The sequence below is a fragment of the Papaver somniferum genome, chromosome 9 (genome assembly GCF_003573695.1).
Source record: "Papaver somniferum cultivar HN1 chromosome 9, ASM357369v1, whole genome shotgun sequence".
NCBI classification, from domain to species: Eukaryota; Viridiplantae; Streptophyta; class Magnoliopsida; order Ranunculales; family Papaveraceae; genus Papaver; species Papaver somniferum.
In genome coordinates this window covers 62,122,669-62,147,924 of record NC_039366.1, presented here as the reverse complement: position 1 = coordinate 62,147,924, position 25,256 = coordinate 62,122,669, and the positions used below count along the sequence as shown (strand labels likewise).

At 40.4% G+C, this 25,256-nt stretch overlaps 1 protein-coding gene across 1 annotated transcript; it reads right to left on the bottom strand.

Moving 5' to 3' along the window:
• Nucleotides 1-443: 443 nt before the first annotated feature.
• LOC113312011 (isoleucine N-monooxygenase 2-like) lies at nt 444-11,075 on the bottom strand. Its single transcript, XM_026560789.1, has 3 exons — nt 11,002-11,075; nt 4,342-4,440; nt 444-1,428 (listed from the first exon to the last, which is right to left on the bottom strand). The coding sequence occupies exons 1-3, from the start codon at nt 11,073-11,075 to the stop codon at nt 468-470; spliced, it is 1,134 nt and encodes a 377-aa protein (XP_026416574.1). The 3' UTR covers nt 444-467.
• Between the last annotated feature and the right edge of the window lie 14,181 nt (nt 11,076-25,256).

Sequence of the window (25,256 nt, the reverse complement as noted above, 5' to 3'; positions counted from 1 at the left end):
ATCTGATTTTCCAAAACTAAAAAAATATCTGAGAATATACGCACTTCGCTCAACAAAACTAGTCATAAAAACCCAAAATGACCAAACTTGTGGTACAAAAACCCCACTCAAATGTTGGGATTCATTAAAACTCCATGTTAAACTAAATTGATACAAAAACCCCAAATTTTAAAAAATGATACAAAAACCCCAAATTTCAAAATTAGTTTCATCAAATTTTATGATGAAACCAAAAATTGGTTTCGTCAAATTGTATGAGATTTCATCAAAATTTTATTTTTTAGGGTTTTTGTGTTACTTTTATTTTGACGAGCTTTTTGTGGATGGATAGTGACACCTTTAGAGTTATAACTCGCGGACCGCACCAAAACTAGTCATAAAAAGGAGAAAAATAGTTTTTAGTCGGTAAACTACGCACTGATATTTAGTTTTTAGTCGGTAAATAAATCACACACGCAAAGATATTATTAAAAGGAGAGAAATATGTCTGTAAAACAAATAAACAATCTTACCACTACTTGAGCTTTGATCTCCTCTACTGATAACAACGGCTTCCCTTTTTCGTCCTTGAGCGAAATAAGCACGTCTAGCAAATCTTCAGGCACTTTGTTCTTCGTAGTTCCATTGCTCCGTTGTCGAATCCGTTCTTCAATAATTGGATCATGATATTTATTCACAACCCCCATGGCTCTCTTGATAATCTTTTCATGGCCATCTAAATCTAACCATCTCAAGCAAGGCAAATAATCTTGTATGCCAAAAGCATAAACATATATTAGGACTTCAAAAGCTGCATCAACATGCTCTATCTCTTCAATGCCGGGTCTTCCATCTTTCCTTCCCTTGCCAAAATATCTATTATTGAAAATCATTTTTCTAATTATGTTCCCACTGAATTGCCTCGTTAGTAATCTTAAATTGATCACTTCACCTCCAATCAATGAGTTTTTATTACACTGACTCTGTACATAGAACACAAGGTTGTTAGCTTCCTCATTTCTCTTCCCGAGAAGCCATTCCAGTCTAGCATGACTGACCATTTCGGAAGTTACAACTCTTCTCATTTTCTTCCATTGGTCTCCCCATGGTGTAACAATAGTAGTTAAGAACCCACGACTTAAATGCTCAGTAGCCATTGTTCTAGGCCTTGATGCAAATACTGCATCTTGTTTTTGCAAGAATTCTCGAGCAAGTTCTGGAGAAGTCACGGAAATTATATGAACGTTCCCAAGACGAATGCATGCGATTTCAGTATTCATTTCTTTCATTAGACCTAGTATCCATTTGTATCTTGGCTTATTTCGAACTAAAGCGGGTATACTACCCAAAATTGGCCAAGGTGATGGTCCTGGAGGTAATGGAAATGATGCTGATAAAGATGGCTGTTTTTTAAGGGTATTCACCCCAAATTGATGAGAAGAAGTACAACTATTGATGCAAGAATAGTTGGCAAATAGCTGGTATTGAGTTCAACTATTGCTAGGGTGGATGCAGAATCCAGCCAAAGGGTAGTATTAAAGAAAGTTAAGAAAGAGGTTTTGTTGGCCATGCCTGCCTAATTTCTTCAGATAATGAGGGTTTTAGTGCAGAGTAGTAGCACAACCGGATCATACATTTATACACATATCTGTTGGCAGGAAGTGACGTTTACAATGGAGCATATTATTCTGCTCATGATGGAGGTCTAAGATGTGATTTGGGTTTTTTCCAACTTGACGTTTTTGATATAATAAATGTGACACATATGTTTTCCCCGATGAAAATCGAAACTTCATGTTTTAATTATGGACGACAATAGAACATGCAGAAGTACCCACTATCCAGTGTTCTATATGGGTTTTGCGTCTCACTACTCAAGTCTAGCTGAAGAGCATGATTACGTTATTCTCAGTCTTAGGTGTCTGGTTAAGTGCTGGCCTCAAAAAAATTTGGTCAGTTTTTCTCAAGTGATTGGTGACAATGGATTGACTTTAATGGCGGAGCCACATGCACCTTGGGCCCTTGAGAATATAGAAGGACTAGGCACTCTAATATTCAAGAATCATTTTCCACCCCTGCCACCACGGGTGAGTTTGTATTGGGGAAGATTCCTTCTGCAGGATACGAAATCGGTTAGAAGCAAGTGGCTCAAGCAATTTGCAACCTACGAGGATACCAATGGGTAATGGCAACATCGAATTGGGAGGGGGAAGGGCGGCTATTTCCTTATTTGGCAGAGCAAGGCAAAAGAAAACTCTGCCAACCAGAAATTGGTCTATTCCACTTTTGAAAAAAAAAATGATTTCATGCACGCTAAACCATAACTTATGGATGCTTAACTAACAAGCCTACATGCAGAACTAAAAGCTTTTGATCCACATGAACTAGTGGTAGACCTGATTGTGTAATCTCTTTTTCGTGATAATAAGATAAGATTCCGGATGTTATGACGGACTTAAATCTAATATGAGGCTCTACGTTCATGATCGGGTTAGAACATTAAGATTTGACTCAACATGCAACATGCCGTCATTAAAATTGTGATTGAGAATGATTTTTGTTGAGATAAATACTGACTCCTAATTTTTGTTGAGATAAAGAATGACTCCTAATTATATGTATGATGATACATCAATTGGAAAACCTGACATAAGAAGAAGACGGATTGTAGGTACACATTTCATCTTCCGCCACGTGTCCATAAAGACACACGTGGAGAACGTGCGGCTGAGAGTATCAAGATATGATATCACACGTGGACAGCCAAGAGACGCGCGTTGTCAAGATAGCGTCGGCACCCACCAGATCCAACGGTAGAGGATCGAGGAGACAGAAACACTAGAACACTGCGAAGCACTGGAGGATAACTCAAGAGTCACTTTATCCTATCCCCAGAAAGATCTAAGATCTACGGCTGGGGATAGTCTAACTGACGCACACAAGACAGGGGCAGAGGACAGTTGTCTGTCGCGGACAGACATCTCAACTACCCGCATTAAATACCCTCAAATAGCATATGTGTCAGTCATCCTGTGGAGGAACCGCAGATAGCACTGCATATTCAAACGGAACACGCAGAGAGAACCGAGAACACGGAGACCTCTGCGTAAGTGGCACAAGACACAAGAGGATAAGGTTATAACGGGCTTCAGAAGTGGACCCCACGTAACCACCCTATAAATACCCCTCTCTCCCAAGTAAAGAGGGAGATCAGAGAACACTTAGAGGAGAATAGGAGAGAGACAGAGAAAGTGTAAGTGAAACCCCTCCTGATACGTAGGCCTACGTTGATCTCAAAGTCATTCGACTATTTCTGTAACCATCGTACACATAATGAAAAACCCAAACCCGCAAATAGAGATCTGGGTGCTGAATCACATAAGTTAGTCGTTTCATCTATATTCATGCATTTATATTTTGCATCTTCGATTCGATACTTATGGTACATCATGTTCGTACGTTTTATACTCCATCCATTATTTATCTTATTATGCGAGTTAAGAAAAATGATTGTAGTTGATGAGACGAGGAAGAGTTTTAGGACTCTGAGTCAAGGAATCAACATAACCGATTCATCCCCCTCAGGCGCAGCCTATTTACTATATTGTCGTGAGTCTGCGCGCATTATTTGTGAACATGCAGATGAAAATGATCTTTGTGTTCACAATCTGGCGCTAGAAACAGGGATCTTCATCCTGGTAAAAGATTTATCTTCTCCTGTGATTTGTTTCAGGCTTCGTTCTCTGAAAATAACGATGCATAGAACACTACGGTTTTTTCCGTGCATTTTTTTTTAAGTTTTCAAAAACCAAAATTATGAACAGATCTACGTTTACCTAAGTAGATCTGATTTTCCGTGCATTTCCTAAGTTTTCACATCTTTGAAAATCAATACTTTGAACAAATCTACGTTTATCTAAGTAGATCGGCGTTTTCATACATTTTCAAGATATCACGTCTTTGATAATCAAAACTATGAACAGATCCACGTTTATCTAAGTAGATCTGATTTTCCATGCATTTTCTAAGTTTTCACATCGTTAAAAATAAAAACTTCGAACAGATCTGCGGTCATCTAAATAGATGGGCGCCTTATGTATTTTCAAGATTTTACACCTTTGAGAACTCAAAACGCTAATAGATATCACGTGGGGCCCATTGTCTTCGTGATTTTTTCTCTCTCTTTCAGGAAAACATTAAAATATGGAGAAAAGCAAAGATGTCGGGAAGGCAAAAGCTTCGTCAAAAGAGACGCCAAGGACAACCCCAGTTGTAACCAGGAGTAAGCAGAGAGGTGAAAAGCTAAAGGCAGCGGATAGGGTACATGATAATGCAGAAATCACGGCCCCCATCAATGCCAACATCATCGCAGCAAACGCATTAAAAGCCGCGGCATCCAAAGCTGGAGCTTCAATAACTGGCGGATCCAAATTTGGAGCTCCCAGAGTAACCAATGCACGACTACATGAACATCAGGAAGCTGTAGAAGAGTCAGGAATACAACAACCCCTCTATGGGATGCCCTTAACCAACGAACAGAACATACCCTTTCCATCCAAACAACCGCTTCTAATAGCAGGTCAACCCGCACAACAACCGTCGGGATCCCAAGGTACACGGTTAGACCCACCAGAACCAGTGATATAGATCATGGATGAGGAACAAACCATAGCCGCTGGTGAACAATTGCGGGAAGGAACACCAAATCAAGGGTCAAACCATTCCGCTCAGATGATGGCCGAGCTGACAGAATTAAGGAAGAACCAGAAGGCATACGCAGATGTTGTGGCGATATTAGCACAAGAGAACCAAACGCTCAAGGAAAGAATCATTCATAGCGCAGAGGTAGAAAACCAACGCGACGAAGATAACTCCAAGGCCCTAACACCTAATCAAGACACAAGAATGGTGGTCGCAAACAACCCACTTCCATTGAGTCGAAGAGGAGCAAGGAGCATCCAAAGATCAGACCCTGATTACAATCCTGAGAACTCGGACTACTACGACGGTACCACCCTCCTACGAGCGAAGTCTACCATTTATGAAGAGCACCAGGTCGCAATGGAAAATTTGCGTGCTGAGATGCTGGCATAAATCAAGGAGATAAAGACTAGGCAGGGAGGCGGAAGACTAGAACAAGTGATGAAGGAAGCAAACACTACCCCGCTGACGCAACACTTGGCCAGGGCTTCCATACCGCATAAGTGTTCGGTTCCCGCCTTCGATTTCTATGACAGGTCAACTGATCCTGCGGCTCATCTTCGATATTATAATCGAATGATGTCCCGGTGGGATAACGAAGACTCCATACTATGCAGATACTTCCCATCAAGTTTAAAAGGGTCTGCATTGTCATGGTTTGACAACTTGCCATCAAACTCCATCGACTCCTACGACCAACTCACAAAAAAATTTCTAGCAACATACATGTACAACAAGGTTGTCAATACTGGCATGGACAAGCTATTCTCGCTGGAGATGAAATACAAAGAGACCATCAGAGAATATACTGATAGATGGCATAAGATTTGCAAAGCTATTGGCAACGTAGATCCCGTGGTTAGTATCAACTGCTACAAATGAGGAATGGACATGATGAGTCCTTTATTTGTCGAGATCCACGAAACCATCCCAACCACCGAAGGAGATCTCCGGATAATCGTAGAAAATCATGCAAGGTTAGAAGAAATTCAGCGTGAAAATCCCAGAGCTCATACTCAACGTCCCACACGCACAAATTCCGTCGATCAAGCCAGCGGGTCCAAAAGAGGAATCACAGAAGAGCGTCCCAACGAGTAAAGGAAAGAACGAAAGGATGATAGACGAAAAGATGATCGAAAATTTTAAGATCAAGTTTATACCAAGCTGAATACCAGTTATCCGCGCATCCTGAGAGAGATCAAGGGGAGAGAGAACCTCGATTGGCCATGGTCCAAGGGAAAGCAGCCTCCTAGATCAGAAAAATCCAAGGAATACTGTGAATACCACTGTTTCAACGGTCATCAAAGAGAAAAGTGCAAAAATCTCAAGATAATGATTCAAAAACTAATCGACGCAGGAGACCTGAAGCAATATATACAGAAGACTGATAACGAAGATAGAACCAAGAGAGGCAAGTAGGTTCAATTAACAGAAGGCAACCACACCCTCAACACGATTTCATGTTCAGAGGTTCAAGGACCATCCCTAACCGCCCAGATTTGGAAGAGATTGAGAAAACAATTTGAAGATTATTGTGAGCTTTATAAGATCGATGGGAAAGAGGTAAACGAGCGCGAACAATGGATGGACGCGCCCATGACCTTCGATGCGGACGATGTGGTAGAAGACATGGAAGACCATAATGATCCTCTAGTCCTCACACTCCTAATAGCAGGGTGCAATGTCAATAAAATTCTCATCGACGGAGGAAGCTCGGTCAACGTCCTGTTCTATGAAACGTTCAAGCGTATGGAACTCAACGACGAACAACCGTTGTCATCTTACTACACCATCTACGTATTCAACGACGCAGCTACAAAGCCCCTAGGGGACATTGTCTTGCAAGTAGACGCGGGGCCCATAAAAGTGGACACTCGATTCAGCGTCGTAGACGCACCTTCACCCTACAATTCCATCATCGGAAGAAGATGGGTTCACAAGCTCAAGGGAGTAGCTGCAACCTACCATCAATATCTCAGATTCCCAACACCTCTAGGAGTCATGGAAATTAAAGGAGACCAAGTAACTGCGCGGGAATGTCAGACCTTACAGAATCAGATCAATAATGAGCATTCTATACACCGCACGACCTCTATTGATACGTAAGAATGCCCTTTGGACTTCGAAACGCAGGGGCAACCTACTAAAGAATGGTGGATGCAATTTTCAAACCGTGGACTGGAAGTACACTGGAAATATATGTGGATGATATGCTCGTCAAAAGAAAGTTGCGCAAAGATCATCACCAAGACCTAAAAGATATTTTCCAAGCAATGAAAGAGCACAACATGAAGGTAAACCCAGAGAAGTTCACTTTTGGTGTAACTTCCGGAAAGTTCCTCGGATATTTGGTGACGAAGAGGGGCATTGAGGTCGATCCCGCTAAAATTGAAGCTATCGTAAGAATGCCATCCCCAAAGAACTTAAAAGAGGTTCAGAAACTCAATGGTTCACTGGCTGCGCTGGGGAGGTTCATATCCAGGTCCTTGGATAGATGTAAGCACTTCTTTAACATTCTCAAAAAAGGAAGCAAATTCGAATGGACGGCAGAGTGCGAAGAAGCCTTTCAAAATATCAAAGAATACCTAGCTGAGATCCCTATACTACAAAAACCAGACCCCGATGAAGTGTTGGCACTATACATAGCAGCAACAGAAGATGCAGTCAGCGCAGTGTTGGTTAAAACCAACACGAAGATAGAGCAGCCCATCTATTACATCAGCAAGACTCTGAACGCAGCAGAGAGGAACTACACGAAGATCGAGAAGATCATCTTGGCATTAGTATAGGCAACCCTGAAACTCAGAACTTACTTTTTGACTTACTACGTTCGCGTCCCACGCAAAGCTCCGCTAGAAGCAGTCCTTAAAAACGCAGGGAGAGTAGGAAGAATTGCAAAATGGTATACTCACCTAGATCAATTCAATATCATCCATGAGCTACAACACTCTCAGAAGTCACAAGTATTAGCAGATTTCCTAGCAGACTTACCGTTGGATAACTACGAAGAAGTCATCATCGAAGGGCGGAAGGAAGCAGGACTACCAGAAATCGACGAAGGTAAAGGCCCTATAGACATCTTGGAACCAAAAAATCCTAGGCAATGGGAAGTCTTCGTAGATGGATCGAAAAATAAAGAAGGGGCAGGGATAGGCATCGTAATCACCACTCCAACAGGAGACAGGATCATACATGCTTTCAGGTTAGAATTCAAGGGGCATACCAACAACATAGTTGAATATGAAGAAGTGGTGCGTGCCCTTCAGTTGATAATAGAAATGGGCATAACTGACGTGCGTCTGACAAGCGATTCGCAGCTGGTCATCCGATAAATAGGATTGCAATATAATGTTTATGACATAACATTGTCAGCATACATGGAATCGGTGCAAACACTGGCATCACAAATTCCAAACATCAAATTCCGACACCTGGCGAGGAAGGAGCTCAGGCACGTAGACGCACTGGCCTACATATCATCGATGCTCAGAAACGAGGACGTCAAAGCAATTAAAGTAACCAGGATTTACGAGCCTTCAATTGATATTCAAGAATTCTGCGCTGCACAACAAGGGAACAACGCATAAGAAGACATTGCAGATGATGACGTGGGAGAATTCATCGCGGATGATTTCCAAGAAGACGACATCATGACTAAGGCAGACCAAGATGAAGACTTCAGCAAAGAAGAAGATTGGAGATCTGAGATTCATCTTTTCCTAAAAGAAGGAATACTACCCTCGTATCAAAAGCAAGCCAGAAAAATACAGCCAAAGGCAGGAAGATATGATCTAAGAGAAGAGATTTTGTACAAAAAATCTTTTCTCGGACCGTTATTACGCTGTCTATCCAGATTCGAAGGCCATTTAATTTTGAAATACATACACCGCGGCGACGCAGGAAATCACAGCGGAATGAGATCCCTAGCAGATAAGGCGAAAACTCAAGGATATTACTGGCCAAAAATGATACGAGACGCTGCAAGAATGTCACGAAGATGCGAAGAATGCCAGCATTTCGCCAAAAACATCCACGCACCCGCAACAATGTTGAACCCAGTAGACATCCCTTGGCCATTCTCAAAATGGGGCATAGACATCGTGGGTCCCCTAATCGAAGGATCAAGGAAGAGAATATTTTTGATAGTGGCCACAGACTATTTCAGCAAATGGGTAGAGGTGATGAGTGCTAAAAAGTGCATATTTCTATATATTTTTCTTGGCATTTAACTCATCTTTTGTGCATTAATTCTACATTTTATCCCATATTTTGTATTTTCATTGTTTTCAAGAATAAATATTTTTCTTACTTAATTTTGCATTTTTAGGTAATAAATAAAGATTGGATGAGTTGCGGAGCAAAAAGAGCAGAAAAGTAGTGAAAAGCCAGGAGGAATTACGCAAGGAAGCCGCGAAGAGTAATGTGCGGAAGACCAAAAAAAGGATAGAAATGGGCTTGAAGAAGAAAGTTGTTCTTAAAGAAGAAGTGGGCTCAAGATTTTCCAAGCCCAAACTCATTTCCCAAACCCATATTCTATACCCAAAAGCCTAAAACCCAAATCCATACCCGCTTGCGTCTTCAGCCGTCAGATCAGTTCTCAGAAGCATCCGACGGTCGCTCCCTTGTTGTGCATCGAAGTTTGATATCTACGCCTTACACTACAGTACCTAACTCCATCAAGTACCGTTCGTTTCGTTGTATCTCTTCATCCGACGGTCGCTCATCGCCTGCCTCCGCATCGCCGTCAGATCCACCTACCATCTTCCCATCCATCGCTCCTTGTCGCAGATCATCAAACCTCGCTGCACCCGCCTAACACCCAAGTATCGAACACCCTATACCCCTAGCCAAACGCCCCCTAACCCAAAATCACTCGACCTCTTCTCCTCCATACCCTGTTGCAGAGAGCTGCTCTGCAACTCCATCACCTCCACCAGCTACACCTCGCTGAACCACACCACCCTGCCATCGCCACTTCCTCCACTGTCACCAAACACCACCTACACGCCTTAGCTACCTCCCCTACCTCTATAGCCATCTAACTTATTGATTTTTCACCACTGAAACCCTAGGTGATAAATCAATAAATTAGGTGAGGCTATAAGACGCAATTGAAGACATGGAGAGGAGCAGAGAAGAGAGAATAGGCATGGGTCGATATCAATTCAGGGATTAGGTGAGTGGAATTTTCAATTCAAAAATTAGGGTTTGCAAGTTAGGGTTTCGAAATTTGGGGATATTTTGTAAAACTATAAAAGGCAATTGATGTGTAGAGAGAAGGGTGTTCTTGGTTAGCCGAGATACCCCCTAATTGGGTTAATTTCAGTTTAATTCCAATTTTAATTTCAGTTTTATCATGTGTTAGTTTCAATTGCTAGGGTCTTAAGGAAGCCTTAACTTGCTATCCTGTGTGATGTGAATATGCATTCTTGAATGTTAAAAATGTTTAGGAGATAATCACTTTGGCATGTCTGCAAATTGCTCTCACAGTGGATGCCATGTATCCACTGTAGTTAGAATATCTCTATGTGGACACAGCCACCAATCATGCTAAACCAGACCATGTTGAGCCTTAGACTAGTTATACTTAGCCAGATAACTAGTGCTATGGAGCAATGTCTTATTGGGGATGATTTCTCTAGTGGAGAAACTTCTTAGACATAGGGCAGACCACATCTTAACCCATGTCATCACAAGAACAAGAATGTAGTCATTGAATACATGGTGTAGGTTAGTGGTGGAATTAGTGATCCTAGCTCCCTTCATCTGCTTTGTTTGCTTTCACCACTGCTCACCCACTGCCTATGACCTTTGGTCACTGTCACTGTTTTTGTTACATTGCCTTGTTTCTTTCTGCTTTGCTCACTCATCATCTTCACTGCCCTGTTCACTGCCTCTTGGCTTTGCTTTTCTCTTTACTGCCTTCTCATTGTTCTCACTGCACTGTCACTGCCATTTAGCTTAGGAATCTTCATGAACACACCCAAGTCCCTGTGGATCGACCCGTACTTGTGCACTCACTACATCGAAACCGTGCACTTGCGGTATCACTGTAGGCCTTAACTTTCTCCATTTTTTATACACTGTCCCCGGCCTACCAAGTTTTTGGCGCCGCTGCCGGGGACTTGGTTGTGTTGTGTTGAATTTTTTCTGGGCTGTTTTTGCATGTTAGTTCATTTGCATCATTGCATACTCTTTTGCATATTGTTTCATTCTAGCATACTCATCATGCATTGCATTCTTGCATTTTAGTGTAACTTGCTGTTTTAGTAGCTGCTGTGTAGTGCAGCTGAATTTCTTAGCTTCTAGCAAGAAACTTACTTCTCTTCTGAAACCAACAGGTGCACTGCCTTGCTGCTTGCTGAAACTCCTGTTGGGATGTTACTGTTAGGCATTGTTGCTGCACTGAACTGGTGCTGTTTCTCTTGCTTGTAGGTGCTGTTGGAGCTGGTGCTAAGAGAAGCTGCCTGACCCTGGTGCAGCTGCTGTTGCTGCTGAATTGCTCCTGTTGCTGAAGCTGTTACCCCTGCTGTTGTTGCTGTGACCTTGCTGTGAGGCTGAGAACAAACCTCTGGTGCTGATGTGCTGCTGTGAAGCCCAAATAGAGCTGAGCTGCTTCTCCTGCTGCTGCTCCTGATCCTGCTGCTGCTCCTGGTCCTGCTGCTGTGCCTCAGCTGTTGCTGCTGTGCAAAGGCAAGCTGCTGCTACCCCCTGCTGGTCCTGCTGTTGCTATGATCCAAAGCCCAACTGGGCTGATTCCAAGCAGCTGAAAAAGAACAAAGCCCAACTGGGCTTTGCAACTGAAATACCCAACTGGGCCTCAGAAAAGCCAAAGCTTAGGATGATCCAAAGCCCAACTGGGCTTTTGCAACCAAACTGAGCAGCTGGGCTGTGCTTAAGCAAGTAAGCCTAAACCCATTAAGAGAACCCAACCTGTGGGCTTCCAATTTTTAATTGTGGGCTTGTAATATTAAAGCCAATTTTTGGGCTTTTTATTTTCTGTTGGGTTTGTAATTAATTTTTGTGGGCTTGTTTGTTTAATTTGTGGGCTTGTATTTAATTTTTGTGAGCTTGTTTAATTTGGACTTGTATTTTGTATTCTGGGTTTTTAAACCCAGCTGAGCTTGTAACCGATCACGCTAGGTTAACTCGTTAGTGGGCCGAGTACCCAAATTCTAGGCCGAGATTTTGGACTCAGTTTCACCAAACGTTTTCAAACCAGCTGAGCCAAAGCAAACACAAAACCAAACAGTGGGCTTGCTCCCATTCAAAAACCAAATTTTATTTTCTTTTTTAAAAAAAATAAAAATAAAAAAAAAAATATTAAAAATTAAAAATTGAAAGAAAAAAAAACATAAAAAATGGAGCTCATTTACCTTGAAATGTTGACTCTTGTGCAAATATGTAATTATTAGGAGTCTTAGTCTAGATATTTAGGCACCCTGATTCTAGCACAATTCACATAGTGATAAGAAATTTGCACGCGCACGATCTACCAATACATGTATGGCCTCGATCTTCAAGGTGTTTGATAGGAAGTCACGATTGCCAATCACTTTAGAATACTGAACGAAACTTGACTAGCTTGTTCTTTGGTTGGTTGGGATAGAAGGTGGAGGTTACATTAAGAAAGACAACCATCGAATTTAACTGGGTGCATCAAAAAGGGCTACCTCTTGCAAAGTGTCATGTAATTTTTTGTTTCTTTTTGTTATGTATCAAAAGAGCTACCATATGTAAAAATCAATTTCAAGTTCTTGTGAAAAAAAAAAAAAAATATCAGAAAAATACAAAAAAATCAAGTATTTATCAATTCCATCCTCTCTTGTTCCAAAATAAAAGAGAGTAGTCAATGTAAATAAGAGTCATGTAAATAGTCATTTTGTTGTTTCATTGTAATAAGCAAGGAGGGTGTATGCCATTGATGTACAACGCGAGTAATTGTGAAATACCTCCAACTCATTCACAATTCTCGTAAAGTCCGGACAGCTAGCTAGATTTCGACCTTGGTTCTTAGCCTGAGAAACTATCTCTTGGTGATTAGTAGTCATAACTTCAGATCTTTCTTTACACATGTGTAGATACACTTTACACTCTTATCACATGTCTTTATTTGTTATCAGTGCTAGGATTGTGCCTTCGATAGCTAGATTGACATCTCCATTTTGCTGTGAGCTTAACTGACTTGCACATGTCACATTTGATGGAATCTGAGCTTATATTTTGACCTAGAACTTTGTAGGTACGTTCTAAGCAACCCTTCACGAGACTTCAACTCGTCCACTAGGGACACTTAGTGGTTTAAAAGGCTTAGTGCATACGCTAAATGCATTCGAGAGACCAGCGACAGTGGTATAGGTAGGATTTCCTTAGTTTTGTTTTACTTGAGGACAAGTAAAATTCAGGTTTGGGGGTATTTGATGAGTGCTAAAAAGTGCATATTTCTATATATTTTTCTTGGCATTTAACTCATCTTTTGTGCATTAATTCTACATTTTATCCCATATTCTGTATTTTCATTGTTTTCAAGAATAAATATTTTTCTTACTTAATTTTGCATTTTTAGGTAATAAATAAAGATTGGATGAGTTGCGGAGCAAAAAGAGCAGAAAAGTAGTGAAAAGCCAGGAGGAATTACGCAAGGAAGCCGCGAAGAGTGATGTGCGGAAGACCAAAAAAAGGATAGAAATGGGCTTGAAGAAGAAAGTTGTTCTTAAAGAAGAAGTGGGCACAAGGTTTTCTAAGCCCAAACTCATTTCCCAAACCCATATTCTATACCCAAAAGCCTAAAACCCAAATCCATACCCGCTTGCGTCTTCAGCCGTCAGATCAGTTCTCAGAAGCATCCGACGGTCGCTCCCTTGCTGTGCATCGAAGTTTGATATCTCCGCCTTACACTACAGTACCTAACTCCATCAAGTACCGTTCGTTTCGTTGTATCTCTTCATCCGACGGTCGCTCATCGCCTGCCTCCGCATCGCCGTCAGATCCACCTACCATCTTCCCATCCATCGCTCCTTGTCGCAGATCATCAAACCTCGCTGCACCCGCCTAACACCCAAGTATCGAACACCCTATACCCCTAGCCAAACGCCCCCTAACCCAAAATCACTCGACCTCTTCTCCTCCATACCCTGTTGCAGAGAGCTGCTCTGCAACTCCATCACCTCCACCAGCTACACCTCGCTGAACCACACCACCCTGCCATCGCCACTTCCTCCACTGTCACCAAACACCACCTACACGCCTTAGCTACCTCCCCTACCTCTATAGCCATCTAACTTATTGATTTTCACCACTGAAACCCTAGGTGATAAATCAATAAATTAGGTGAGGCTATAAGACGCAATTGAAGACATGGAGAGGAGCAGAGAAGAGAGAATAGGCATGGGTCGACATCAATTCAGGGATTAGGTGAGTGGAATTTTCAATTCAAAAATTAGGGTTTGCAAGTTAGGGTTTCGAAATTTGGGGATATTTTGTAAAACTATAAAAGGCAATTGATGTGTAGAGAGAAGGGTGTTCTTGGTTAGCCGAGATACCCCCTAATTGGGTTAATTTCAGTTTAATTCCAATTTTAATTTCAGTTTTATCATGTGTTAGTTTCAATTGCTAGGGTCTTAAGGAAGCCTTAACTTGCTATCCTGTGTGATGTGAATATGCATTCTTGAATGTTAAAAATGTTTAGGAGATAATCACTTTGGCATGTATGCAAATTGCTCTCACAGTGGATGCCATGTATCCACTGTAGTTAGAATATCTCTATGTGGACACAGCCACCAATCATGCTAAACCAGACCATGTTGAGCCTTAGACTAGTTATACTTAGCCAGATAACTAGTGCTATGGAGCAATGTCTTATTGGGGATGATTTCTCTATTGGAGAAACTTCTTAGACATAGGGCAGACCACATCTTAACCCATGTCATCACAAGAACAAGAATGTAGTCGTTGAATACATGGTGTAGGTTAGTGGTGGAATTAATGATCCTAGCTCCCTTCATCTGCTTTGTTTGCTTTCACCACTGCTCACCCACTGCCTATGACCTTTGGTCACTGTCACTGTTTTTGTTACATTGCCTTGTTTCTTTCTGCTTTGCTCACTCATCATCTTCACTGCCCTGTTCACTGCCTCTTGGCTTTGCTTTTCTCTTTACTGCCTTCTCATTGTTCTCACTGCACTGTCACTGCCATTTAGCTTAGGAATCTTCATGAACACACCCAAGTCCCTGTGGATCGACCCGTACTTGTGCACTCACTACATCGAAACCGTGCACTTGCGGTATCACTGTAGGCCTTAACTTTCTCCATTTTTTATACACTGTCCCCGGCCTACCAAGTTTTTGGCGCCGCTGCCGGGGACAGTTTGCATACACATTGTAGGCTTAGTTCACCTTCCCTTGACAAAGCAATTTCTCCCACCAATGTGGGCTTGCTCCTAATTTCAAAAACCAAAATTGCTCCCAAATTAAACCAAATTTTTATCATCTCCCTTGGGCCTTACTTTTTTGTGATTTGTGTGATTAATTCATTAAACAAAGACATGTCTGGATTTTGGTCTGCCTCTGGGAATAAATCTATTAGAGATGCTTACGGGCAAGATTCACCTTATGAGCCTCCCACAGACCATGATGTCAATAGTTATAGGGATTATAATTATGGACCTTTTCAAGGTCATGAGCCTCAATATGCAAACCCGTATAACTATTCACCCATGTATCAACCTAGCCAACCTAATATGCATGTTTGTACCTTTTGTGGTGGTTTAGACCACCCTGATGAATATTGCTATGTTTTGCATGAATTTAGGAAATCTAGGGGATACCATGAAAATCCAAATTATGAAATGCCCACAAATTGTGAGGCTGGTAGTCATTGGGACCATAATCAACCTTTCGAAGGTTGTGATCAATATTTTGTAAACCCTAATGACCATGCACACATGTACCATTCACCACAATTTGAACATGAAGAATTTTGTACTCCCATGAATTTAGACTCCACCGTAGAAGCTCTCAGACTCGGTGAGCAAAATTCTGATAGAACTATGTCACGCATTCAGGCGAAGTTAGATCAGATTTTGCTTCAACTACAAAAGGAGGAAATTCATGAGGAAATGCATGTTGTCCCTAATGAAGTGTCCAGTCCCATTCATCTAAATGATATTGAATATGAACCTGATTTAGAGGAACATGAATCGACTAAGGACACCACCACTTTTAAGGAGGATCAATATGCATGTTACCATGATGATGATTATGATGATAATGATATGTTAGAAGAACATGTTTTTGCTGAAAATATTGTGGAACCTTTTGGTTCAATAACATATGGCTTCTCAGCCTCAACCTTCATGAATGTTGTTTCTTCTGATACTCATTGTAATTCATATGATTTTGATTCTAATATGGGGCTTGTACAATTCTTTTGTGAAGATGAACATGACATAGGAATAGTTGAATCTTCTGTAGACACTAATTTTATTATGCATGAGGACGAATTTGATGTGTCTGATTCCTTGCCTAAGTCACAAAATGTTATTTCTTCCGGTGATGATTTGAGTACTTCAAACAATCATGATACTGATTTAGGTCTTGATGTTTTGTTCGATGAATGTGAGCATGTTTTACCTGTTTCTGATTTAGGGAAAGTATGTGTTGGTACTATTGATCTTACCCATGAAAATAATTTAGATGTACCCACTTTCTTACCTAAATCTCAAATTGAGATTATTCCACCCAACCTAGATTTGGTTTGCAACAAAAAATTTAAACCAACTTTTCTGAAAATTTCCAATCTAGGATTGGAACTGTGTGCCTCCCAAGTCCTCTTGGACTATTTTGCTTCAAAATATAACACTTTTAAAGAGCCACAGTTGGAATGCATTTCTTTGCCCATCCCGAAAACAGTCCATTATGAGTTAGACCTTTTGAATCCTGAACCCCTAAAATTAAAAGATTTTGTGCTTAAAAGTAAACCTGTTGAACAATTTAGGTTTAGGGGTGATTCATTCGGTTTTTCACTCTCACTCCCATTTCAGTCCAATTTTAGTGTTTTGAAACTTTCTATGTTTCAACACTTTGTCTTTTGGGTTGATCCTCAACTCTTTAGACTTTATGTATATAGTGAATTTTTGTATATAATCCAGTAGATAATTTTTAAAACTTTTTGGTTTCTTTTGTATATATTTTTGCTAATCCAATATAATCTAAGTTGAAAATGTTGGATTCTAGCCGGTGAATAATGGAGTTCGGTTCGTGTTTTCGACGAATCGGGTATTCTCTCCTTTTACTCTACTTAGCATGTTCCTCTTCATATGTTGCATTATAATTTTGTTATCTTTTGAAACATTGAGGACAATGTTTAGTTTAGGTTTGGGGGTATGGAATGGATACCATGATAATATGCTATAATTGAAAACGAACTCCTTCTTCTTTTGAAAAAATCGAAAAAATTCAAAAAAATTAAAAAATTAGAAAAATGATAAAAACATAAAAATGGAGCTCATTTACCTTGAAATGTTGACTCTTGTGCAAATATGTAATTATTAGGAGTCTTAGTCTAGATATTTAGGCACCCTGATTCTAGCACAATTCACATAGTGATAAGAAATTTGCACGCGCACGATCTACCAATACATGTATGGCCTCGATCTTCAAGGTGTTTGATAGGAAGTTACGATTGCCAATCACTTTAGAATACTGAACGAAACTTGACTAGCTTGTTCTTTGGTTGGTTGGGATAGAAGGTGGAGGTTACATTAAGAAAAACAACCATCGAATTTAACTGGGTGCATCAAAAATGGCTACCTCTTGCAAAGTGTCATGTAATCTTTTGTTTCCTTTTGTATTTGTATCAAAAGTTGTTTCTTTTCAAAAAAAAAAAAATCAATCAAGTATTTATCAATTCCATCCTCTCTTGTTCCAAAAATAAAAGAGAGTAGTCAATGTAAATAAGAGTCATGTAAATAGTCATTTTGTTGTTTCATTGTAATAAGCAAGGAGGGTGTATGCCATTGATGTACAACGCGAGTAATTGTGAAATACCTCCAACTCATTCACAATTCTCGTAAAGTCCGGACAGCTAGCTAGATTTCGACCTCAGTTCTTAGCCTGAGAAACTATCTCTTGGTGATTAGTAGTCATAACTTCAGATCTTTCTTTACACATGTGTAGATACACTTTACACTCTTATCACATGTCTTTTTTGTTATCAGTGCTAGGATTGTGCCTTCGATAGCTAGATTGACATCTCCATTTTGCTGTGAGCTTAACTGACTTGCACATGTCACATTTGATGGAATCTGAGCTTATATTTTGACCTAGAACTTTGTAGGTACGTTCTAAGCAAACCTTCACGAGACTTCAACTCGTCCACTAGGGACACTTAGTGGTTTAAAAGGCTTAGTGCATACGCTAAATGCATTCGAGAGACCAGCGACAGTGGTATAGGTAGGATTTCCTTAGTTTTGTTTTACTTGAGGACAAGTAAAATTCAGGTTTGGGGGTATTTGATGAGTGCTAAAAAGTGCATATTTCTATATATTTTTCTTGGCATTTAACTCATATTTTGTGCATTAATTCTACATTTTATCCCATATTCTGTATTTTCTTTGTTTTCAAGAATAAATATTTTTATTAACTAATTTTGCATTTTTAGGTAATAAATAAAGTTTGGATGAATAGCGGAGCAAAAAGAGCAGAAAAGTGGTGGAAGCCAAGAGGAATCACACAAGGAAGCCGCGAAGAATGTTGTGCGCAAGACCAAAAGGCTAGAACTGGGCTTGAAGAGGAAGAATTGTTCTTAAAGAAGATATGGGCTTGGCATACCCAAGGCCCAAAACCCTCACCCAAACCCATTTCCAATATCCATACCCGCCTTCATATTCAGCCGTCGGATTGGATCATCTCAGCATCGTACGGTCGCTTCATCATAGTGCATCAAAATCTGAAGATCCTGAAAAACACTATAGCACCTAACTCCATCTGGAGCCGTCAGTTTCGTTGTACTTCCGCATCCAACGGTCGCTCCTCGCTTCCTTTCATCTCGTCGTTAGATCGATCCATCATCTCCACATCCCACGGCTCATCCTCGCTGTTCATCCAATTTGCTACAACCGCCCAACACCCGAGCACCTAACACCTATACCCGTCAGCCAAACAGACCTTACCCAATTTTCCATCGACCACCTTCTTCTCCATCTTCTCCCCCATCCCTCTGCAACAGATCCACCAACTCCATCGCCACCACACCCTCGTCTCTGCCAGCCACCAAATTCCACCGAAACATCACAACCACTCCAACCACTAAAACCCATCACCCCCCCTTTCCATCTAGCTCCCTATTCCATCACTCTCTCACGTTTCTCTCCCTGAAACCCTAAGCGTGGGAGATTGATGAAGTAGGTAACCTAGAGCTGAAATTGACGCATGGAGGAAGTCTAGGAGAGGCAGACGCAAGTGGGTAGAAGCGTATGAGTGAAATTCGAGAAGTATGGGTAAGATTTTGAAACCCTAACTGCCCTGATTTGGGGGAATTTGGGGATTTTTGTGTAGGAACCCTAATTGATTAATTTGGGTATAAATAGAAGGTGTTTTGTGCTGTTGTGGGTATGCCTGGATTAGCCAGAGCACCATTTGGAGGCCTGGATTAGCCAGTGCTCTCCACTGTTAGGTTTTGTAATTTTCTGTTCTAATTCTAAATTTCAATTTCAATTACTCTTTATGTTTATCATGTTCTAATTTCATGTGCTAGGGTTTAGATGAAACTCTTGATTGTATGTTAAGATAGTTAGTAATCATGTCATTGTTCTTGTAGTGCTAAAAATGAGTTAGGACTGCTAGTAGCCATTTGAACAAGCAAGCCTGTGATCAGCTGTGCTGTAGAAAGACAGCTGATGCTAGGGGTAAGTGAGTGATAATGGTTAAAAATTCAGTACATTAGAAGGATTGATCCCAAATGCCTTAGAGTTGATAGATTAAGTGGTTGTGCAAGTAAACCTGTGATCAGCTGTGATGTAGAAAGACAGCTGATGCTAGGGGTATGCTAGTAAAATTAGTTGATAAATCATCCATTACAATCTTCCCTGAGATGAAACAAAAACATGATTGATTAGGATCTGCCTTAGTCTAGGATCAAGAAGTAGATTCAAAGACCCTAGTACCTTCATTCTTTACTTCACTGCCTTTGGCTCATTGCCATTGTAACTGTCACTGCCACTGTCACTTACTGTCACTGCTTAGCTTAGGAAACCTCAACTACACACCCAAGTCCCTGTGGAATGATCCCTTGCTTATTTTCTATACTAAAACTTGGCCTTGTATACTTGCAAGAGTTTTTTGTGTGTTTTCAAACCCCACCAAGTTTTTGTCAATCTAATGACCATGCACACATGTACCATTCACCACAATTTGAACATGAAGAATTTTGTACTCCCATGAATTTAGACTCCACCGTAGAAGCTCTCAGACTCGGTGAGCAAAATTCTGATAGAACTATGTCACGCATTCAGGCGAAGTTAGATCAGATTTTGCTTCAACTACAAAAGGAGGAAATTCATGAGAAAATGCATGTTGTCCCTAATGAAGTGTCCAGTCCCATTCATCTAAATGATATTGAATATGAACCTGATTTAGAGGAACATGAATCGACTAAGGACACCACCACTTTTAATGAGGATCAATATGCATGTTACCATGATGATGATTATGATGATAATGATATGTTAGAAGAACATGTTTTTGCTGAAAATATTGTGGAACCTTTTGGTTCAATAACATATGGCTTCTCAGCCTCAACCTTCATGAATGTTGTTTCTTCTGATACTCATTGTAATTCATATGCTTTTGATTCTAATATGGGGCTTGTACAATTCTTTTGTGAAGATGAACATGACATAGGAATAGTTGAATCTTCTGTAGACACTAATTTTATTATGCATGAGGACGAATTTGATGTGTCTGATTCCTTGCCTAAGTCACAAAATGTTATTTCTTCCGGTGATGATTTGAGTACTTCGAACAATCATGATACTGATTTAGGTCTTGATGTTTTGTTCGATGAATGTGAGCATGTTTTACCTGTTTCTGATTTAGGGAAAGTATGTGTTGGTACTATTGATCTTACCCATGAAAATAATTTAGATGTACCCACTTTCTTACCTAAATCTCAAATTGAGATTATTCCACCCAACCTAGATTTGGTTTGCAACAAAAAGTTTAAACCAACTTTTCTGAAAATTCCCAATCTAGGATTGGAACTGTGTGCCTCCCAAGTCCTCTTGGACTATTTTGCTTCAAAATATAACACTTTTAAAGAGCCACAGTTGGAATGCATTTCTTTGCCCATCCCGAAAACAGTCCATTATGAGTTAGACCTTTTGAATCCTGAACCCCTAAAATTGTTAGATTTTGTGCTTAAAAGTGAACCTGTTGAAAAATTTTGGTTTAGGGGTGATTCATTCGGTTTTTCACTCTCACTCCCATTTAAGTCCAATTTTAGTGTTTTGAAACTTTCTTTGTCTCTACACTTTTTCTTTTGGGTTGATCCTCAACTCTTTAGATTGTTAGTGTATGGTGAATTTTTGTATATAATCCAGTAGATAAAATTTCTTAAAAACTCTTTTGTTCCTTTTGTATATATTTTGCTAATCCAATATGATCTCGGCTGAAATATGTTGGATTTTTGCCTTGAATAACGGAGTTTTAATTCTGCTTTCGCCGAAATCGGGTATTCTCTCTCCTTTTACTCTACTCAGCATGTCCCTTTCCATATGTTGCATTTTAATTCTTTCCATATTTTGAAACATTGAGGACAATGTTTAGTTTAGGTTTGGGGGTATAGAGTAGATACCACGATAATATGCTATAATTGAAAACGAACTCCTTCTTTTGAAAAAATTGAAAAATTCCAAAAAAAAATTAAAAAATGAAAAATCATAAAAAAAATGGAGCTCATTTACCTTGAAATGTTGACTCTTGTGCAAATATGTAATTATTAGGAGTCTTAGTCTAGATATTTAGGCACCCTGATTCTAGCACAATTCACATAGTGATAAGAAATTTGCACGCGCACGATCTACCAATACATGTATGGCCTCGATCTTCAAGGTGTTTGATAGGAAGTTACGATTGCCAATCACTTTAGAATACTGAACGAAACTTGACTAGCTTGTTCTTTGGTTGGTTGGGATAGAAGGTGGAGGTTACATTAAGAAAGACAACCATCGAATTTAACTGGGTGCATCAAAAAGGGCTACCTCTTGCAAAGTGTCATGTAATCTTTTGTTTCCTTTTGTATATGTATCAAAAGTGTTTCCTTTTTTAAAAAAAAAAAAAAAAAAAAATGAAAAAAAATGAAAAAATCAATCAAGTATTTATCAATTCCATCTTCTCTTGTTCCAAAAATAAAAGAGAGTAGTCAATGTAAATAAGAGTCATGTAAAGAGTCATTTTGTTGTTTCATTGTAATAAGCAAGGAGGGTGTATGCCATTGATGTACAACGCGAGTAATTGTGAAATACCTCCAACTCATTCACAATTCTCGTAAAGTCCGGACAGCTAGCTAGATTTCGACCTTGGTTCTTAGCCTGAGAAACTATCTCTTGGTGATTAGTAGTCATAACTTCAGATCTTTCTTTACACATGTGTAGATACACTTTACACTCTTATCACATGTCCTTTTCTTGTTATCAGTGCTGGGATTGTGCCTTGATAGCTAGATTGACATCTCCATTTTGCTGTGAGCTTAACTGACTTGCACATGTCACATTTGATGGAATCTGAGCTTATATTTTGACCTAGAACTTTGTAGGTACGTTCTAAGCAAACCTTCACGAGACTTCAACTCGTCCACTAGGGACACTTAGTGGTTTAAAAGGCTTAGTGCATACGCTAAATGCATTCGAGAGACCAGCGACAGTGGTATAGGTAGGATTTCCTTAGTTTTGTTTTACTTGAGGACAAGTAAAATTCAGGTTTGGGGGTATTTGATGAGTGCTAAAAAGTGCATATTTCTATATATTTTTCTTGGCATTTAACTCATCTTTTGTGCATTAATTCTACATTTTATCCCATATTCTGTATTTTCATTGTTTTCAAGAATAAATATTTTTCTTACTTAATTTTGCATTTTTAGGTAATAAATAAAGATTGGATGAGTTGCGGAGCAAAAAGAGCAGAAAAGTAGTGAAAAGCCAGGAGGAATTACGCAAGGAAGCCGCGAAGAGTGATGTGCGGAAGACCAAAAAAAGGATAGAAATGGGCTTGAAGAAGAAATTTGTTCTTAAAGAAGAAGTGGGCTCAAGGTTTTCCAAGCCCAAACTCATTTCCCAAACCCATATTCTATACCCAAAAGCCTAAAACCCAAATCCATACCCGCTTGCGTCTTCAGCCGTCAGATCAGTTCTCAGAAGCATCCGACGGTCGCTCCCTTGCTGTGCATCGAAGTTTGATATCTCCGCCTTACACTACAGTACCTAACTCCATCAAGTACCGTTCGTTTCGTTGTATCTCTTCATCCGACGGTCGCTCATCGCCTGCCTCCGCATCGCCGTCAGATCCACCTACCATCTTCCCATCCATCGCTCCTTGTCGCAGATCATCAAACGTCGCTGCACCCGCCTAACACCCAAGTATCGAACACCCTATACCCCTAGCCAAACGCCCCCTAACCCAAAATCACTCGACCTCTTCTCCTCCATACCCTGTTGCAGAGAGCTGCTCTGCAACTCCATCACCTCCACCAGCTACACCTCGCTGAACCACACCACCCTGCCATCGCCACTTCCTCCACTGTCACCAAACACCACCTACACGCCTTAGCTACCTCCCCTACCTCTATAGCCATCTAACTTATTGATTTTTCACCACTGAAACCCTAGGTGATAAATCAATAAATTAGGTGAGGCTATAAGACGCAATTGAAGACATGGAGAGGAGCAGAGAAGAGAGAATAGGCATGGGTCGACATCAATTCAGGGATTAGGTGAGTGGAACTTTCAATTCAAAAATTAGGGTTTGCAAGTTAGGGTTTCGAAATTTGGGGATATTTTGTAAAACTATAAAAGGCAATTGATGTGTAGAGAGAAGGGTGTTCTTGGTTAGACGAGATACCCCCTAATTGGGTTAATTTCAGTTTAATTCCAATTTTAATTTCAGTTTTATCATGTGTTAGTTTCAATTGCTAGGGTCTTAAGGAAGCCTTAACTTGCTATCCTGTGTGATGTGAATATGCATTCTTGAATGTTAAAAATGTTTAGGAGATAATCACTTTGGCATGTCTGCAAATTGCTCTCACAGTGGATGCCATGTATCCACTGTAGTTAGAATATCTCTATGTGGACACAGCCACCAATCATGCTAAACCAGACCATGTTGAGCCTTAGACTAGTTATACTTAGCCAGATAACTAGTGCTATGGAGCAATGTCTTATTGGGGATGATTTCTCTAGTGGAGAAACTTCTTAGACATAGGGCAGACCACATCTTAACCCATGTCATCACAAGAACAAGAATGTAGTCGTTGAATACATGGTGTAGGTTAGTGGTGGAATTAATGATCCTAGCTCCCTTCATCTGCTTTGTTTGCTTTCACCACTGCTCACCCACTGCCTATGACCTTTGGTCACTGTCACTGTTTTTGTTACATTGCCTTGTTTCTTTCTGCTTTGCTCACTCATCATCTTCACTGCCCTGTTCACTGCCTCTTGGCTTTGCTTTTCTCTTTACTGCCTTCTCATTGTTCTCACTGCACTGTCACTGCCATTTAGCTTAGGAATCTTCATGAACACACCCAAGTCCCCGTGGATCGACCCGTACTTGTGCACTCACTACATCGAAACCATGCACTTGCGGTATCACTGTAGGCCTTAACTTTCTCCATTTTTTATACACTGTCCCCGGCCTACCAAGAGGCTAAAGCCCTGGCAAGGATCCGAGACGCAGATGTCTTCACATTCATCTTTCAAAACATCATTTCCAGATTTGGCATACCAGCTGAGATTGTATCTGACAATGGCAAGCAATTCCAGGAAAAAAACATCGACTTACTCTTCGATACTTTCAAAATTCGAAAGAACAAGTGAACACCAATTTAACCTCAAAGCAATGGTCAGGAAGAAGCCACAAACAAAACCCTCGCACTCATCCTCAAAAAGCAGTTAGACGAATACAAGAAGCGTTGGTGCGAGCAACTACACAACGTTTTGTGGGCTTATAGGACAACTCGAAGATCAGCCACGGGAGAATCCCCATTCTTACTCACCTAAGGAGCCGAAGCTATTATCCCAACAGAAATAATCATGCCAACTACGAAGACTGAAGCATGGGAGAAGAACCTCACAGCGGACATGATGTTGGAAAGGTTGGATGATCTAGAAGAGAGGAGGGAGGCAGCACTACAAAAAATGGAAACTATCAAAGGAAACTAGCAAGGGAGTACAATAAGAGGGTTAAGCTTAGAAATTTCATAGAAGGGAAATATGTGATGAGGACCATTCCCCAATACCAACGAGAAAAGAAGTGGGGAAAATTAGCACCAACATGGGGGGGACCCTTCGTCATACATGATGTTGCAGG

What these genes read in the sequence shown, in the direction of transcription:
- LOC113312011 (XM_026560789.1), bottom strand. Translation starts at nt 11,075, where the DNA reads ATGCCTAACAGTAACATCCCAACAGGAGTTTCAGCAAGCAGCAAGGCA. An exon ending in CTGTTGGTTTCAGAAGAGAA is followed by an intron (nt 4,441 to 11,001) that starts GTAAGTTTCTTG and finishes ATGTTCATGTAG; the next exon opens with TCGTGCATTGGTTACTCTGG. An exon ending in AATGCGTTTGCTGCGATGAT is followed by an intron (nt 1,429 to 4,341) that starts GTTGGCATTGAT and finishes TTGCATCAATAG; the next exon opens with TTGTACTTCTTCTCATCAAT.